At 34.4% G+C, this 19,389-nt stretch overlaps 2 protein-coding genes and 1 long non-coding RNA gene across 5 annotated transcripts in view; 2 read left to right on the top strand and 1 right to left on the bottom strand.

The window, feature by feature from the left end:
* Positions 1-138: 138 nt before the first annotated feature.
* Positions 139-1,492, top strand: LOC125768776 (glycerol-3-phosphate phosphatase-like). 2 transcript variants are annotated; one of them, XM_049436874.1, is made up of 3 exons: positions 139-281; positions 354-621; positions 685-1,492. In XM_049436874.1, the coding sequence occupies exons 1-3, from the start codon at positions 172-174 to the stop codon at positions 1,345-1,347; spliced, it is 1,041 nt and encodes a 346-aa protein (XP_049292831.1). In that variant the 5' UTR covers positions 139-171; the 3' UTR covers positions 1,348-1,492. The 2 variants fall into 2 exon arrangements, with proteins under 2 accessions (XP_049292831.1, XP_049292830.1); XM_049436873.1 differs by having other exon boundaries at positions 144-281; positions 345-621.
* Positions 1,493-2,026: 534 nt separating this feature from the next.
* Positions 2,027-19,389, bottom strand: part of LOC125768766 (gamma-aminobutyric acid receptor alpha-like) — a 61,693-nt gene continuing 44,330 nt past the window's right edge. For both annotated transcript variants that reach the window (XM_049436849.1, XM_049436850.1), the window contains 4 exons: positions 17,309-17,391; positions 10,766-11,032; positions 3,839-3,980; positions 2,027-3,765 (listed from right to left, as the gene is read on the bottom strand). In XM_049436849.1, coding sequence (XP_049292806.1) covers positions 2,835-3,765; positions 3,839-3,980; positions 10,766-11,032; positions 17,309-17,391 — 1,423 coding nt within the window. In that variant the 3' untranslated portion in view covers positions 2,027-2,834. The remainder of the gene's footprint in view (positions 3,766-3,838; positions 3,981-10,765; positions 11,033-17,308; positions 17,392-19,389) is intronic.
* Positions 12,916-14,560, top strand: LOC125768791 (uncharacterized). Its single transcript, XR_007418964.1, has 2 exons — positions 12,916-13,479; positions 14,327-14,560. It is a non-coding gene; the product is annotated as an uncharacterized LOC125768791 (long non-coding RNA).

Genomic DNA, 19,389 nt, shown 5'->3' with positions numbered 1-19,389 from the left:
TTCAAAAATAATTTTTTTTTGTTTTTTAAAACGTTTGTAATTGCATTTTAAGTTTTTAAAGTAGTTTATAAAGTGTTTTGATTAACGAATTGTGATTTCAAATCTTAATTATAATTTTGCGTTAAAAATTTACATTACCTTTCCCTTGACATTTGTGCTTGACATTGTCCAATGTCAGGTTTGTTGCACAAATTTGTTTTTTCTCCTAGACGACTGCTTTTTATTGAAGCCCGAGCGAATTATCTCCGTTGTTTGTGTTTTATGTCTGTTTTAACTCGGTCGTAAGTATTCGAATATTGGCAAAGGGTAAGCCGCGTCCACGTGTAGTAACGTTTACCTCTCAGCTTCCATAGATTGTCCAGAATGTCCAAATACAGTGGTAAAAATCTCGCAGCACTTTCACCGGCTGAGATTAAACAGTGGGTCGATTCGTTCGACACGGTGCTCACGGATTGTGATGGAGTGATTTGGGTGGACAACAATCCACTTCCTGGTGCGCCAGATGTGATTAACCGTTTTATTGCGAACGGTAAGAAGCTTTTCTTCGTGACAAACAATTCAACGAAAACGCGACCAGAATTTGTGGAGAAAGCTGTTAAGCTAGGATTTAATGTCACTATCGTAAGTAGCAGCTTAATACAGTATGTTTGGATATGGTGTTGAAGGTTTTTTGTTATGTTTTAGGATAATATAATTTCAACGGCGTACCTTGCCGCACAGTACCTGAAAAATGTGGGATTCTCGAAAACCGTCTATGTAATCGGTTCCACGGGTATCACCAAAGAGCTGGACGCTGTCGGAATACGGCACATTGGAATCGGTCCTGATACGCTCCAGGGCACATTAGCCGATACGGTTGCCAGCTTTGTGCCCGATCCGGATGTCGGTGCGGTGATCGTTGGCTTTGATGAGCATTTTAGCTTCGTAAAGATGATGAAAGCCGCCTCGTACCTGAACAATCCGGACGTTATATTCATCGGAACAAACACGGATGAACGTTTCCCGATGCCGGACCGGGTCATTCCCGGCACGGGAAGTATTGTAAAGGCCGTGGTAACGTGTGCCGAACGTGAACCTATGGTCATGGGGAAACCAAACCCACATATTTGCGACATCATCCGCAAAGAGTACGATGTGGATCCGGCACGAACGCTCATGATTGGTGACAGGTGCAATACGGACATAGTGCTCGGGAAAAATTGTGACTTTCAGACGCTTTTGGTCGAAACGGGTATACACAATGCGGCCGACATTGAAAAGTACGCGGCATCTGATGATCCAACCGTAAAGGTGCTTGTTCCTGATGTATATCTCCCCAAACTGGGTGACTTGCTGCCGTATTTGTAAGAGGTAATTATTTGTGCTTAGCACAAAGCGAACCATTGTCTAACGATGGATTTGAAAAAAAGTTGTCGGAATAAGCATACTGCAAAGAATTTGCTTTGTAGGTTTTGAACAAATGTGTTAATAAAAAAGACATTACAATATTTTATGATGTCAGCATGTTATGGGAATTGAGTTACAGTCATTCGAAATGATTTTTTACTGCTAATTAGTCGCAACATTGTTGAAATTTGCACTGACACAAAATTTTGCTAACTATTAGCAAGAAAGATAATTTATCTTCTCTTAAACATTTAAACCGAATGACTACGCTGCTGCGTTTTGTTCCTCTGTTTTCTTACAAATGTTCTCTCTCTTCTTGGCTTAAGGACCTTAGAGGTCATGCTGGCCATTTCTGGATTACTAGACTTGTTTTACCACTTAGCCGAGTAGTCAGTCCTTGCTACGGGGGGACATGGTTTGGAGGGGATTTGATACTCGGTCCTGTCGTATGGAACCGGGACCAATTTATCACATACACCACCGGGCCACCTTGGCGATGTTCCACCTACTAAATAAATCATTTCGAATCATAATCATAAGGAAATAACCAGATAATCATTTTCTTGCCCATTTTCGAATAATTTACCTTGCAAGTAAAGCAATGTTTGTTTTCGGACAATAAAAGAGGACCAATACACAATGAACACTATTGGTTTTATTTATACTACTTCCGACACACATCCAACATCGTTTACTATGGGCAATTTGTTTTAAATTTACTTTAAATCTCTGCTAGTGGTAACGTTTTGCTTTGCTATCAACTTGTACTGCGGCGGCACACATCCGCCAACCCTTCACGGTGGAGCGATTGCCCGATAAATTGACCAGAAACTCCCTGCCTTTCTTTGCTGATGCTGTGCAATCACTAATTCTGCCCCGAATATTCCCATACCCAGTCGTTAATCAATTCTTTCTAGTAAGCGCATCTGGTCCCAACGCGAATTCTAACTGACAATTGAATATAGTAATGTTGCCGTTCTGCTCACTGTTCGGTTTCCTTTGTTTCCTAACGTTTATTTCTTTATTTTACCATACACGCTCTTTAACTTAGTTATCTTTAACTGCTTCATTTCTAACTTTTATTTTGTTTTTTCTTTCGACATTGGCACATACAATTGTTAGCAATTTTACATTTCACTACACTACGCGTAACGGTTGATTCGCTTGCTTAATGTTATAAACACTGTTAGTTTTAGCTTGCTGTTCAATTTGTTTCGTTTCCTTACTACTGTTACTACTTACTTTCTTTTACGACGTTTGAGCGACCTTTCGTGGAGGGCACAGATCCATACACTACTCTCATTATTTGGTTTTTAGTTTTATTTCGTCGTTTGACTTTTGTTAAACAATTTTGTTTTTATCTCTATCTTTCTAATACCTTCCCGGGAAGGATCGGCAGCATCTTAATTCTTTTTTTTGTTGTTGCTTGTTTGTGAAAAACCATCTCTCTAGCCGGTCTTGTGATGTTGCTGTGGCAGCCGCTCGCTGCGCGACAGATACAGATACCAGTAGAACACATTGATGGCCAGGAACAGCAGTGGGAAGAAGATGCGCGAGGCACGATCGATCTTGGACACCGAATTGAACCGAGGCGCTCGTTTCCTGCGCCTGCGTGTCCGATGTCCGTTGGCACCGTGTATTTCCGACGCTGTCAGCGGCGCATTAATGGTAAGATGTTGTGTCGTCCCGGATCGGTTTGTGGATGTTCCAGAACGCTGTCGATGCTTACCACCGAGGGACGTCGTGGCCGTCGGTGTGGACGTAAACGAGGACGAGGTAGTGGCAGTATCAATGGAGGCCCCGTACGTACCTGTCCGCTCTGCCGTGGAGGAACCGCTTCCGGCATGTGGATCACTCGTAGACTCTTCGATGCCACACGAACCTCCACCGAAACAAGAAACATCCGTCCAGGATGATTTGGGTGTCTTCCGCATTGGTGTGAGTGGGAAAGAACACACGGACAGCGGAATAACCTCGATGATGCGTGAATCGGTCGAGGTACTACCCTGAGCCCCACTGATGGAGGTTATCGTAGAGCAACGCTTGCCAACACATCGGCTGGACGTGGATGGGCCGATGTTGATGGAGTGATGCTGGGTGGTAGACGAACCGGCTCCATTGCGTTCTGTCACCTCTCGGTCACTATCGTCCTCATCCGAGCTGGACGTCAACTCGTCTACACTGAAGTAACACTCGCCAGAACCGTACTTGGTGAAGTAGTGTACGATCGCAAACTGGATGATCGTTGCGAAAATGAACGCAAACGAAAGGAACACGAAGAAGTCAAGCGCGGTCGGATAGGGCACCTTCGGGAGATCAGTACGTGCCTCCAGACCCAGGAACGTCATCGTCAGTACGGTGGTAATACCGAGTGAAACTCTGCAAGTGTCGATGAGAAAAAAAAAACAGAATGAGAAGAAGTTGGATCCAGCATGCAGATGCAGATACTCACCGATCAGCCGTTGCCTCGCGGTTCAACCAAAACGAAACCCACGACAGGACGACCAGCAGCACGCACGGCCCGTACACTTGTATCAGAAAGTTGCCCATATGCCGCTGTAGATGGAAGCTCACCAGTAGCATAGAATATTCCGCTGGAATGATGTAAATCGCAATCAACCCATCTTATCAGTAGTAGTACTCTCCGGTAATCTCACCCCAAATGTTTCCCACACTCCTCAACATTTAGCCTCAATTTTGAGTCAATCTACCCAAAAATGATCCTATCCTTGTTGGCAGCTTTCACCACAAATTCAATTCCCCTTTCCCAATATCTTCCCAAACCTTCGCATACAAACCAGAAACATGAATAACAATATGTCGTGCTATTATCAGGACGACAGCGACGTTCCATGGTGTTGTGCCAGGGCGTCGACGCGTTCTTGCTTACAAACATGTGTTTAGTTATTGGGGCCGCTCAAGCGCCCTATTTGAATAGATGATTCCCTATTTATCAAGGTATTAATATTCCTACGTCAATACAAAAGGGTAATAATCGAACGGGCATATTCAAAGGTTGAACTACAGCGCTTTTGTTGCGCAGAAGGGAAATGCATGAAAACTTATGCCCTCGTTTTAAAGAGATTTCAGAAGACTCTAGATCTCTTCCGTTTCTTGTTCAGTACATCAAAAGAGAAACATTTCGAGGTTTGTATAATCTTCATTGAGTATTTTTTTATCTAGTATATCGTATAGTAACAACTACTTAATAGTTCTTCTTAAAATTCATTTTTGTATATTTAGTACCTAACGGCATAAAAACAATAAATTCTTTTTGGAATTATATTGCATACTTTTAGGCGCACGAGTCAGTTGTCCATGTAAGCAAACAAGTTCTTGCGTCTGATATTATAATTGTTATTCACACGATTTAAACTCTTTAAAACCTTCACCTGATCTTTGCTGAATTTCCATCTGGATATTTCCTTGCTACGTAATTCAAATTCTTCACGTAAAGATCAACACAAACATTATGTTGCCGACGTTTCCACGCACCAGAGTGGTTGGAAAATCATACAAATTCTTCAGCTCTGTCTAGCAACTTATTTTCAAACGACATTCCGACCGAGACACCATACGGGATGGATATTTTAATCACCTTTACATCGTTTGTCGTTCTCTTTGATTATGGGATTAATTCCATGCTGCCATGTGCTACATCCGGACGGAAGTAAAGTTTAACCAACCGTCTAAATACTTTAAACTGTGTTCATTTACTGTTCAAATGGTAACTTTGGTTTGTTTTGCTAAGATCAGTTCTACTCAGCTACTCGTACGTTGAGGTTCTGCATTTTTCCGAGTAATAATCTGATTTTCTAACCAAAAAAAAACTCAGAAAAAATACCTACCGAACTCATTGTAACCTACTAACAGCTGATTGTGTGCTTTCTACGCTAGTGTTTATTTTGTTGTATCATCTATTTTAATGTTTACCTAACAGCCTTGATTGTTGGGCTTGCTTCCGATTGGTTGATGAGAATTTCCTACGAGTTTCACAACTTCAACCGTACGCTTTTCACAAACCAATCAACCAAAATTTGGTAACCGTTCCCGGTACGATAAACATGTAACAAACAAACGGCTAACGTGTTGTTTGGGATAAAATTCGGTTTCTCGTTTTCTCTGCGTCTGGTATTTTTTTTTAAAGCAACACTTTGTATGTTCTATGGAGTACCTTCGACTGTGATACCGATCGAATCAAGACAACGAGGGTTTTAATTCAAATACCCCCACTTGAAAAGCATGAATATGTCAACCACAGCTTTTCGAGTGAACAATTGTCGGGGTGGATAATAAAATACTCACCAGCATCATCATCAGCATCATACACACTTGTTTAGAGCATGGACAATCCTCAAAAGCCTCGGTTATTTGAATGGTTTTTGAGTTTTAATTCATCCGACCGTATAAATTTTCTAGCAAATGACCAAAACAAGAGTTAACAAACAGAAGATAAATACCTCATGGTTATTATCTATGAGTATATTGAGCTAAAAGTTCACCAATTCTAAACGTTGAAAATCAGATCTAAACAAAAATTTAAATTAAAGTATTCATAAAGCTTAATTTAAACTTTTTTACAATTTATACTCAATAATACAAATCAAATATATAAACTAGCTCCTCCATATTGTTTAATAGGTTGGAGGAGCTTTAAAACTAATTATAAAAACCGCCTCAAAGCTTTAGTAGTTTTAGTATTAAGAGCACTCAAACAGATGAGCTGTAAAACATTTTTAAAGCTCGCAATAGTAAATGAATTGTGTAATACTTTAGTAAAATTGCCTAAAGTTCTTAGCACCGCTTATCATCTTGCTCACTAAAGCATGCGAACTATTTATCCTTCCAAACAACCCCGTTACGCACCATCGTCATTACTATTTCTGTGAAATATAGTCAAATTCCGCACGGCACACAGTTGTAGCGATAAGCTTCCGTGGCCACAAAAACCACCCTGTGCCGGGGGCGGTGGCAAAGCGAATGCAGAGAGAAAATCGTTCCCTCCCTAGGGGAAAGAGCGGTGGCATTTCCCGCTTGACAAAGCTAAATTGATTCCTAACGAGATTTATCCTTTTACACGGCGAAATTGATCCACTCACGTCGGGCATTCTTTCTTCAAGCAACGGAATCAGCTGTTTTCAGCGTCTTGAATTTTTGTCTTTGTTTGTTTTTGGAGTTTTTTTCCTCTTTTTTTTTGTAGGATGTTTATCTTAGCGTTTCGAAAACGGAAGCTGTGAGAAAGACATTCTCTGACAACAAGAGGACAAAAAAAGGACAACGAACGGGAAAGGAAGCAGCAAACTGCTACCGTTCGTTGGGAAAGAGAATTGAATTATATCACCGTCCGGAAGTTGAAGATAATAACCTTGAGCTTGAACGTAAGGAAGCCTGGCTGGAGCATGATGCAAAGCTAGCAAAACACTGATACGATTGCAACGGTTTATGAAACAACGTGTTTTTTTTATTTGCCCAACAAATGTTAATTCTACCTGGTTGAAGTCCACTAAAGCACGGTGGAAAACTTTTTTTCCCCAACTAGGGTTTACTGATACTGTTAACCAAGTAATAAATGTGGTGTGAAACAAATTTTGCTAGCTGAGACAATTAAAACAAGAAAAATGTTAGATCAATAAACTCAAACTCTATCTAATACAAATGCTTACTCTTATGGTAAAATAATTGTTTATCTTTAACTTTAAACCTTTTTGAAACAAAAGCCCCTGTTTGTATTAAAGGTAGGAAAATACAATTTCAAGAAAACCTTATAACCTTATACCGAACCATTGTTAAACCCATGCGGCAGACAATTTGACGAATAAATAAATAAATAAATAAATAAATAAATAAATAAATAAATAAATAAATAAATAAATAAATAAATAAATAAATAAATAAATAAATAAATAAATAAATAAATAAATAAATAAATAAATAAATAAATAAATACATAAATAAATAAATAAATAAATAAATAAATAAATAAATAAATAAATAAATAAATAAATAAATAAATAAATAAATAAATAAATAAATAAATAAATAAATAAATAAATAAATAAATAAATAAATAAATAAATAAATAAATAAATAAATAAATAAATAAATAAATAAATAAATAAATAAATAAATAAATAAATAAATAAATAAATAAATAAATAAATAAATAAATAAATAAATAAATAAATAAATAAATAAATAAATAAATAAATAAATAAATAAATAAATAAATAAATAAATAAATAAATAAATAAATAAATAAATAAATAAATAAATAAATAAATAAATAAATAAATAAATAAATAAATAAATAAATAAATAAATAAATAAATAAATAAATAAATAAATAAATAAATAAATAAATAAATAAATAAATAAATAAATAAATAAATAAATAAATAAATAAATAAATAAATAAATAAATAAATAAATAAATAAATAAATAAATAAATAAATAAATAAATAAATAAATAAATAAATAAATAAATAAATAAATAAATAAATAAATAAATAAATAAATAAATAAATAAATAAATAAATAAATAAATAAATAAATAAATAAATAAATAAATAAATAAATAAATAAATAAATAAATAAATAAATAAATAAATAAATAAATAAATAAATAAATAAATAAATAAATAAATAAATAAATAAATAAATAAATAAATAAATAAATAAATAAATAAATAAATAAATAAATAAATAAATAAATAAATAAATAAATAAATAAATAAATAAATAAATAAATAAATAAATAAATAAATAAATAAATAAATAAATAAATAAATAAATAAATAAATAAATAAATAAATAAATAAATAAATAAATAAATAAATAAATAAATAAATAAATAAATAAATAAATAAATAAATAAATAAATAAATAAATAAATAAATAAATAAATAAATAAATAAATAAATAAATAAATAAATAAATAAATAAATAAATAAATAAATAAATAAATAAATAAATAAATAAATAAATAAATAAATAAATAAATAAATAAATAAATAAATAAATAAATAAATAAATAAATAAATAAATAAATAAATAAATAAATAAATAAATAAATAAATAAATAAATAAATAAATAAATAAATAAATAAATAAATAAATAAATAAATAAATAAATAAATAAATAAATAAATAAATAAATAAATAAATAAATAAATAAATAAATAAATAAATAAATCAATAAATAAATAAATAAATAAATAAATAAATAAATAAATAAATAAATAAATAAATAAATAAATAAATAAATAAATAAATAAATAAATAAATAAATAAATAAATAAATAAATAAATAAATAAATAAATAAATAAATAAATAAATAAATAAATAAATAAATAAATAAATAAATAAATAAATAAATAAATAAATAAATAAATAAAGAAATAAATAAATAAATAAATAAATAAATAAATAAATAAATAAATAAATAAAGAAATAAATAAATAAATAAATAAATAAATAAATAAATAAATAAATAAATAAAGAAATAAATAAATAAATAAAGAAATAAATAAATAAAGAAATAAATAAATAAATAAAGAAATAAATAAATAAATAAATAAATAAATAAAGAAATAAATAAATAAATAAAGAAATAAATAAATAAATAAATAAATAAATAAATAAATAAATAAAGAAATAAATAAATAAATAAAGAAATAAATAAATAAATAAATAAATAAATAAATAAATAAATAAAGAAATAAATAAATAAATAAAGAAATAAATAAATAAATAAATAAATAAATAAATAAATAAATAAAGAAATAAATAAATAAATAAATAAATAAATAAATAAATAAATAAATAAATAAATAAATAAATAAATAAAGAAATAAATAAATAAATAAATAAATAAATAAATAAATAAATAAATAAATAAATAAATAAATAAAGAAATAAATAAATAAATAAATAAATAAATAAATAAATAAATAAATAAATAAATAAATAAATAAATAAATAAATAAATAAATAAATAAATAAATAAATAAATAAATAAATAAATAAATAAATAAATAAATAAATAAATAAATAAATAAATAAATAAATAAATAAATAAAGAAATAAATAAATAAATAAATAAATAAATAAATAAATAAATAAATAAATAAATAAAGAAATAAATAAATAAATAAATAAATAAATAAATAAATAAATAAATAAATAAATAAATAAAGAAATAAATAAATAAATAAATAAATAAATAAATAAATAAATAAATAAATAAATAAATAAATAAATAAATAAATAAATAAATAAATAAATAAAGAAATAAATAAATAAATAAAGAAATAAATAAAGAAATAAATAAATAAATAAAGAAATAAATAAAGAAATAAATAAATAAAGAAATAAATAAATAAATAAATAAATAAATAAATAAATAAATAAATAAATAAATAAATAAATAAAGAAATAAATAAATAAATAAATAAATAAAGAAATAAATAAATAAATAAATAAATAAATAAATAAATAAATAAATAAATAAATAAATAAATAAATAAATAAATAAATAAATAAATAAATAAATAAATAAATAAATAAATAAATAAATAAATAAATAAATAAATAAATAAATATAATAAATGAGATGTTAAAAAATAATTTTTAACTCAAATCTACTAGAAATCTAAAAGAAAAAGTTTGTCAATTACATTGCATACTTTCAGGCGTTCATTACTAACATGCTTCATATCGTTCGGTCTAAACGAGGAATAATATTGAAATTTAAAGTAAAGTTATACATTAGTAAAACTAGGCAATAAAACAAAAAAAGAACAAAAAAATACACAAAATATGTGAAAAAACTTCATTTTCCGGCTTGTCTAACACATGTTTTCTGTCGTGAGATTAGCATGAACACTTTCCTACCAAGCTTTCCACATTACGTTATCCTACGAGATAAAGATTATAATCCTCACCACTTAGCGAAGATTTGTTCGACAATTTAGATTATACATCCCTTTGAACGAGTGCTTTAAGCCAGCTCGTCCCTAGCGATATCCACAACCCATTATCGAGCCATCGCCTGGCATAATGAAGATTCCATTGAGAAAGTAATTAAAAAATTTAATCTCCACCCAGTCCCGGTGGTTGACGCCGTACCGGGTCCGAGTGTGTGTTCCTGCATGGCACGGTGCAGGATGGAATTATGTAAAATAACTTGAGATGATGCTGCACGTTGGAGCGGAAGCTACCGAGTAGTCTTATCAACCACTGTGTTTTATGGATACGGTTTCCCGAAAGTTTTTTCCAAGGTGCATCCGCCTCTGACCATGTGAAACATACGCACACACACACACGCACACCCGGTCCAGTTTTCGTGTTATCGTGTCTGCCCCATACCATATACTTACACATGTAAAGCTTGCCGTTGCCTTCGCCACCCGTCGTTGTACGGCCGACGCCTCCATCAAGTCCTAGACCGAGCTCCAGGTCGGCGTTGTTCATCCCATTCAGGACGGTCGCACCAGCGCTGGCCGTGTTGTGCACTACCCGATCCGTCACGTTTCCGGCCGGCCATTCGACCAGATCGAACTGGGACAGCTTCATGTCGTCTGCAATGGAAACGGCCGTCCGGCCACTGTTCCACCGATACAGGACATCGTTCGTGGTGTAGCCGACTGTATACCGTGGTGGGCAACCGGATGGATACCGGAAACGAAAGAAGCGAAAACAGAAGAAGAAAAAAGTGTACTCGGGAAGCAGCCTCTTGAGGGACATAACTGGGGTGTCAGTCGTCGTGGTTGTAGTGCAGGATACCGGCTGACGATACTGCCATGTAATTAGTCTTTCCCATTTGGCGGATAATTCGGACGTAATCGTCAGGACGAAACTACTCATTAGGCTGCACATCTTTAATGTAATTAGCGAAAGAAGCAAAAATGGTTGCCTATTTGATGGGGCGTTCCTATTTCCGATCGTATACCTAGTAGGCGTTTAGGGTTGAGATTGCAGTTTTGGTTGGGCATATTATTCAGCTTATGGATGTAAAATTTAAGAGTTACAAATCTTTAAAAATATATTTTAAAGATTACAATACATGGGGAAAATTGTAGGATGAAGTTTTTTTTAATTACCGTTGGGCGACACTATTGAAGTGTTACATGAATATTGAAATACTACTCAATACTGTTTGTGATTCAGTAAATCTCTGTTGCAAACCTATATGATTTTTTTCTTAGTATTCTATATAATTAATCAATTATGTTTACTAATTTACTAAAACTTAATGCCTAGCCTATGTTTTATTTCGTTTGATTGTGGGTTTAAAAAAAAAATTACTCATCTTTTTATACTCTTGTAGCACACTCTATGTCACGAAAAGGACACCGAAAGTTCTAACTCGTGAAGCTATAAAAACTCTGTATGAGACCATGATGCTTATGAGGAACCTATTTATGTATTTTTTTAATTGTAATTAATTACACAAAATGTTTAAAAAAATATGAAATCAAACGTTTTTTCTTTGTACATAATTTCTTTGTTGTTGTGAAATATATGTGCAATTCAAATTTGAAAAAATCTTTTGATTTTTTTTCTAAAGACAAGTTTTTTAAAAACATTTTTAACTTCGAAACAAGAAAACCATAATTATTTATTTACTTATATTTCATGATTACGGCTTTAGCCGTATTGTGCGAAAAAAACATAATTAAATATACAAAATGTTTAAACGTTTTAAAAAACATTCTATAAATATTTATGAACTCAATTTATTTTATATATTTAAATATATTTCATTAAATAAGGTAAAATATGCACCTATATAATCCTTGCACCGTTCCCGATTAAAGGTTTGTGTCCGAATGTTACTTCACCGTCAAGTGCAGTGGATTTGATTCGAACGTTTTGATTCAATTATCCCAAGCCGTTATGCTGGCCGTACAACCCGACCTCATAAGCCAAGCAATTCAAGCTCCACAGCTGCAGTACAGTGCTATGGCTGTGGCTGAAAGCGTGGCAAAATTCAATCCGCTTGTTCGGACCCATTTTATAAGAATTTAATCATCGTAGGCAGACGTAACGCCGCGCACAAAGCGTCGGCATAAATCGTGGACAACGCCCGCTCATAATCCACTATTCTCTTCATTTGTATGCAAATCCACTTAAAGATCTAATCACTACATTCACACTGCATCACATTCACATGCTGCGGGTGAGAGGTGCTTAGTGCTGCGTGAAGATGGCAGCTCGTCCAGGGCCGGAGAGATAAAGTGTCGTTTAGTAAGAAACGGCACTAAGCTGTGTAGATCGTAAGTTTATGCGGTTAACATTGAATGGCGCCGGTACACCAACACAAACACCCAAACGTCAAACTTGCACCCGAAAACCAAGTGCCGAGCGAAAGTGCATACGAATGCATTTTCTGGGCAGTGAATATAATTTCCCGGCATGCCGAAAATCGCCCCAAACAAACGAACGAGAACAAATCGCATCAAAAGTGCAGTGAAAGTTTTACAAAAGCATATCAATGGCAAGTGCAGCGTTTCCTGTCGTCAGCGTCAGGTTTGTGGATCGCGCGTTGCGGGCGTTGAATATTCATGAAAATAACGCAAAGCTTGTAAAGCAGTGTAACGCTCGCTGTGGTGGAAAAGACAGATAGCAGAAGTGTGAAATGGACTGACGTTAGCTAGAGGAAGGAAAAATCGGGTTTCCATCAACTGACAGCATGGGTAATGTGCTTTTTTGTGTGTTTCTTAAATCTTTCCCAGTTTTCAGATGCCATTTTGCTTACGAAACGCACATTTAAAGACCACAACAAGATGATAAATGCTTGTTTCTTAGCTTTTATCTATATATATAAAATTCTCGTGTCGTGGTGTTAGTGTGCAAACTCCTCTTAAACGGCTGAACTGATTTGTATGAAATTTAAGCTGGACGTTCGTTAGGTATGAGAATAGGTTTAGCGCTATAGTTCGTTTCGCTAGGTGGCCTCTGGCCAATATTATGAGTTCTTTTCGGTTTTTCCTACGGGTGTTATCAAGTAGGCATAGCCATTTTTTCAACACGAATAAAGTTGAACACTACTGAGACGAAAAGCTTCTAACGAACAAATCAATCAAAGTAGGTACACATTTATTTGTGTAATTTTATTCATTAAAGCGTAAAGTGAGTGATAAACAAGTAAAAAGCAAGTGCGTGATTAATTAAAAAAATGGTATTTAGTGATTGCGGCTCGGTGCTACATGTGGAATCGGCGCCTTACACGGAAGGACCTGGCATTGAATCCCAATCGTCAAAAAAAGCCAGAAATACATCCTGAAGTAGCAGAAAAGAAGAAGTAGAGCCACAAAAAAAGAAGAAAAATTGCTTTAATATCATTGGATATCATTTTTTTAATCGCCACTCTAATATTACCACACGAATCAAGATTGAACACTCAAAATGTTTGCTTCTTCTTGGCTTAACAACCTTACAGGTCACGCCGACCATTTCTGGCTTACTAGACTTATTTTACCAGATAGCCGGATAGTCAGTCCATGCTAAGGGGGAACGGTCCGGATGGGATTTGAACCCGGTCCTGCCGTGTGGACCGGCGCCGTTTATCACATACCACCGAGCCGCAAAATGTTTGCTAGAAACCTTTAATTACCAAACGCATGTTTAAGGGCAAAGCTAGGTTTGCCGGGTTAGCTAGTCTATATATATAAAATTCTCGTGTCGCGGTGTTAGTGTGCAAACTCCTCTTAAACGGCTAAACCGATTTGTATGAAATTTTCGCTAAACGTTCGTTATGTATGAGAATAGGTTTAGCGCTATAGTTCGTTTCGATAGGTGGCCTCTGGCCAATATTATGAGTTCTTTTCGGTTTTTCCTACGGGAGTTATCAAGTAGGCATAGCCTTTTTTGCAACACAAATAATGTTGAATGCTACTGAGACTAAAAGCTTCTAACGAACAAATCAATCAAACTAGGTACACATGACGATTTATTTGTGCAATTTTATTCATTAAAGCGTAAAGTGGGTGATAAATAAGTAAAAAGCAAGTGTGTGAATAATTCTCTCTCTCTCTCTTCTTGGCTTTAACGACCTTACTGGTCACGCCGGCCATTTCTGGCATACTAGACTTATTTTTACCACGTAGCGGGATAGTCAGTCCTTGCTACGGGGGGATGGTCCGGATGGGATTTGAACCCGGTCCTGCGTGGGTACCGGCGCCGTTTATCACATGCACCACCGGCGGTGGATAATTGAAAAATGTTATTTAGTGATTTGCGGCTCGGTGGTACATGTGGAATAGGCGCTATACACGGAAAGCCTGGTATTAAATCCCAATCGTCAAGGAAAGCCAGAAATACCTCCTGAAGTAACAAAAAAGAAGAAGAAGAGCCACAAAAAAGAAGAAAAATTGCTTTGATTGAGAGTATCATTTGGATTAAGAATGGAAATAATTTAAGAATTTTCAATTAATCAACGATATTCTCTAATCGTCACTCTTAATAGTACCACACGAATCACGATTGAACACTCAAAATGTTTGCTTTAACTACAAAACGCATGTTTAAGGGCAAAGCTGGGTTTGCCGGGTAAGCTAGTCCATAAATAAAAATTTTGAGTAATTATTTTGCATTCTCGTAAACCTGTACCGTAATCCTTTTTCATTCATCAGACTATTTAGAATGTAATAAAATTATTTTAAATTAGCAATACGGCCAGGCCGTCCTTTAAAAAAACAAAATATTTTAAATTAATAAAAAATCCACCTTTGACAGCAGTATCCCGCAATATTGCGCCTAAAAATATGCAATATATTCCCATTAGTATCATATACGGTCGAAGTACTATTCTTCTTACCTTGACCTTAAATACTAGTGAAGACATATTATGTACACACGTTATAAAATAGTGTATGACTTAACATTCCGTCCGAATTTCAAAAGTAACCGCAAGACATCCTTGATAAGCGAGAAAACTTAATTGCATTATGAGCAATATACTGCTCATAAATCGAGCTTTCCAGACAGGATTTATTTAATAAATATTAAATTTGATGAATAAAGAGGACAAGATGACTGTGATTGATACCAATGTGTCAACTTCTTCCATCAACTATACATGTTAATAAGTTCTGTATGCTTAACAATACAAGAATAGCATACATTTAGGCGCTTCAAGCATCTTCCCATTACTATTTTTGGTAACGAAATACTAACAAAAGGACAAAAGGATAAATTATTTCTTACAATCAAATAAAAATATGAAGTTCAAAACCCACATAAAACGCTGAATATTATTGTGAGAAATTCTCACGGAGTGCTGGCTGTAAATTTTCGGAGTTTTTTCCACCAAGCCGAGAAAGCCGTAATCGTCGCGCGCCGTTCTGTTTGTGACTGTGTATTCGTCTGTCAAGTTCATTATTACATAGTTCATTTGCTAATCCTAAAGTTCACTTACTGCCCTAGATGAATAGTCCAATTAACTAATTCCCTTTCAGTTCGTCCTTGAAACATTTCATGAAAGATTTCCTATTATTCCTGTAAATTAATTCCTGTAACTCCGAATCTATTTTCAACAATTATTGTTGCGAACCTTTCTGTGGTCTTTCGTAATTCTTCAAATTAAACACGCACTCAATGCAAATGCTCGCATTAGTGAAGTATACACACTTTTACACGCAGATATGCAAATTACTTACGGTGCCCGGGTATAGTTTGACAACATCTTCATCCTCTTCCCTAAAAGACCCTTACAAACCACTTCCTTAAGCAGCGGAGTACACACGGTAAACCCATTTCTGTTAAGTGAAAATGCGATGGGAAAGTGCATCCAACGAAATAAACCATCCACAGCAAGTAGACAAATCGTGTACGGTACACATACGCCCGATCAAACACACAAATGCATTTAGTCATACAGACAGAAAAATATATTCACAAAGTTCAAGCGTCACTGGTGGAAAAGTTTTTATGCTGTGCGCCCGTTTGCACTACCACGCCACTCCGGCTACTATTGCCTCTGTAGCAATCCGATAGTTTTCGTCATGTGTTTGTTTGTCTGCACAAGCAAAACAACAATTTTATTCGAATTGGAACACACGCGTTCCGGTTCGTTTCCAGTCAACTTCCGGGGTGGGGGTGTGGGAACGTTTGCTTTCTTTTTATTTTTGTTCTTCCCCTTTTCTGCCCACTTGTGCTAGTGCATTCTCGGCTGTCACCTTCCGAGCCCGATCGGTAGCGTAGAGTACCTTCCCATAGTATCACCTTTTACCTTCACGAGCACGATTCGTTTCGAGATGAAGCGTGTAGTAAAAGTTTACAAACCCGGAAAAATCATACCACATCCGGGGATCAGGTTTTTCTGAACCGGCATGTGTGGGTGTGTCGGTACGCGCCCCAGTGAGTTGTAGTGATGGAGGTGAGATTTATTGGCTTCCGGTTGCCAAAGGTAACGCAGTTTCCTGCGGTTTTCCGAGATGCTTCAACGATCCTCGCGTACATTAGATGGCAACACGCATCCCGAAACTAAATGGAATGGAAACGGCGGCCACCCTCACCAGCACCACCACCGGTAACGACACGTAATCAAAATTCAAGTGTTTTTTTACACTTTGCTTTTTGTATGTTACGCCGGTGTATCGATGACATATGATTGGAAGCGGTGTAAGGTCCAGGTGAGTCAATATGCTCGACCGGGTGTAGGTGTTGGTGTATCAGCGACCGCAACCACAATCGATCAACTTTCCGGGACGATGGTTTGGGATTTAAATCTAAACTGAAAACAAATTGAACCCCCCAAAACCCAGGAGCACTCGGGAACGTGAACAGATGTTCTGGGCGTATTACTAGCCAAGCTCACCGATTTGCCGTTGTGCGAGTTGGGATCATGCAGCAGTAGTACAACGAAACACAATCCAATAATGGTTAGGTGGATAAGCATTTGCCAAAACATTACTTACACGAACCAAACTTCAGCGGACAGCGTTGTGTATCCATTGGGAAGTCCTCCAGGTTCATTGGACAGCCGGCCTTAATGGTAAGTCTGCAAAGGAAAGCCAGATAAACAACAGAAGTATTAGTGGAAAGAAAAACTGTATCAGCATCATATTTGGTTGAGTAAATCGATGGGTGGGAAAAATCTTAACCAAACAAAAATATTTCCATTTCTACCCCCGAAGTATCGTATAACAAGCGCGCTGACAAGATGGCACAATATGCTTTAAATAGGATGCATCCCTCAACCTAGCAGAACCGTCGACCAGACGACGGATAGCGTGGACAAAAAGGGAACTAATGGAACGATAATTGCCAATTTGGTCCAGTGTGCAGATCTCGCCCGATACGTCTGTCTAACGGTCGGACCTACCGGCGGGGAAGTATTAACTCAATTGGTGGAATTTCACTGCAGAAATGGACGGAGAACCGATCCGGAAATAGTAAACCGACGTACACTATACGGGCCGCTGTCTTCGTGCAACAATAGCCCAGATGAACAAGCGCGAGCGGCCAATTTCCTTCGTTGCGATGAGATGCTTTTGCGAGGAAAACTCAATCTTAAAATTGGCTTCACTTGGGGGTGTAGAAGTGTATGGAGTTTGGTTGTTTGCTTGGAGTTTCGAAAGTATGAAACTAACACGCATTTTAATAATTGAGTGAGTCTTTTCTGAAGCAAAACTGTCTGTTGTTCTGCTGGGTAAAATTTCAAGAGCTAATTAAATTTTATTTTATATGTTATTTTCAAATGACTAATAAGCCACCTGTTAGAAACTCCTTACAATTGTATTTCAAATGATTGAATAATGCAAAAAACTTGCGCTCAATAGACAATCATTAAATTTTCTACACGCCTACAGTTATGTGATCCGCCTAACAATAACACTTTTTTTATTTTTAACTTTTTATGCTCCTTTTAAAATTCCTAAAATGTTTCGCTTTTCTATTACATTATGTCATATTGCTGGCCTTGGAGTTTAGTTTGTGAAGGTTAAAAAATTAATAACAATTTTTTTTAACATTAACAATTAACAATTAACAATTAACATTAACATTTAACAATTAACAAACAATTTTAATTTATTTGGGGTCTTTTATTCAAAATTGTTAATATCAATTTTAAAAAACCCAAAAAATTGATAAAAATTCTCTAATATTCTTCAAAGAACGAATTATTTAGAAGCGTTCTTTAAAATTTAAAAATTGCTCAAGAACGCATATAAGCCAAATGGTAAGTACTTCATTGTGAACAGAAGTGTAGAATTCCAGTGGTATCAAATTAACCCCAGCGATAGGCGTGCAACAGGCACCACGGTTGGAGTGTGCCAACCTTCATTTCGCTATTCGCTGCTAAAATTAAACCATTCCCAACAACGAAAGCACTTGTCTATAAAATGTAGCACCAGCATTACCCCACCGGCTGACCTTCAACCTGAGCCACCGAGGTCCAATTGCTGCTCCGCCAAAAAACGGTACGGCAATGAAATTGAATTCCCCGCACAGTCCACCAAATTAATCCCTGGAGCAATATTAACTACGGTGCACGGCGAGTGTACGGCGCTTTCGCATGGTAAAGAACTGAAACCGAACGGCAATCGCGAACCATTAGATGGTTGATCAAACTGCTCGTTTCGCATGCAATTTAGTGGTATTTAACGAAGGATTTAAACCGTCCTGCGTCAGTGCGCGTATTCTCTCAGCGGCGTGTGGTAAACGAAGGACGATTCGAGCATGACTATCGCATGTGAATGGAACGCAGCAAACGCCTGAAAAATATCGATAATAATTGGAGAAAAATACTGAAAAACAAGGGAAGTTGGTTTAACAACCATTTAATTCCTGCTCATGTAGTTCACTAGACATAATTATGCTACCTCTACTTTACAACCTAAATTTTACATTAACAAAGCGATGATAGGGCCTAACAAACCTTCATAAATGTACTTTGACTAGTCGTTAACAGAATCAAATGCAACTGTAACGATTCATGCTTTCCTATTAGCAAGGTAAGGACCTAAAAAGGATCATTTCCGCATTACTTTTAATT

Source organism: Anopheles funestus, chromosome 3RL (assembly GCF_943734845.2).
Source record: "Anopheles funestus chromosome 3RL, idAnoFuneDA-416_04, whole genome shotgun sequence".
Taxonomy (NCBI): Eukaryota; Metazoa; Arthropoda; class Insecta; order Diptera; family Culicidae; genus Anopheles; species Anopheles funestus.
This window is presented reverse-complemented; position numbering and strand designations above follow the sequence as displayed.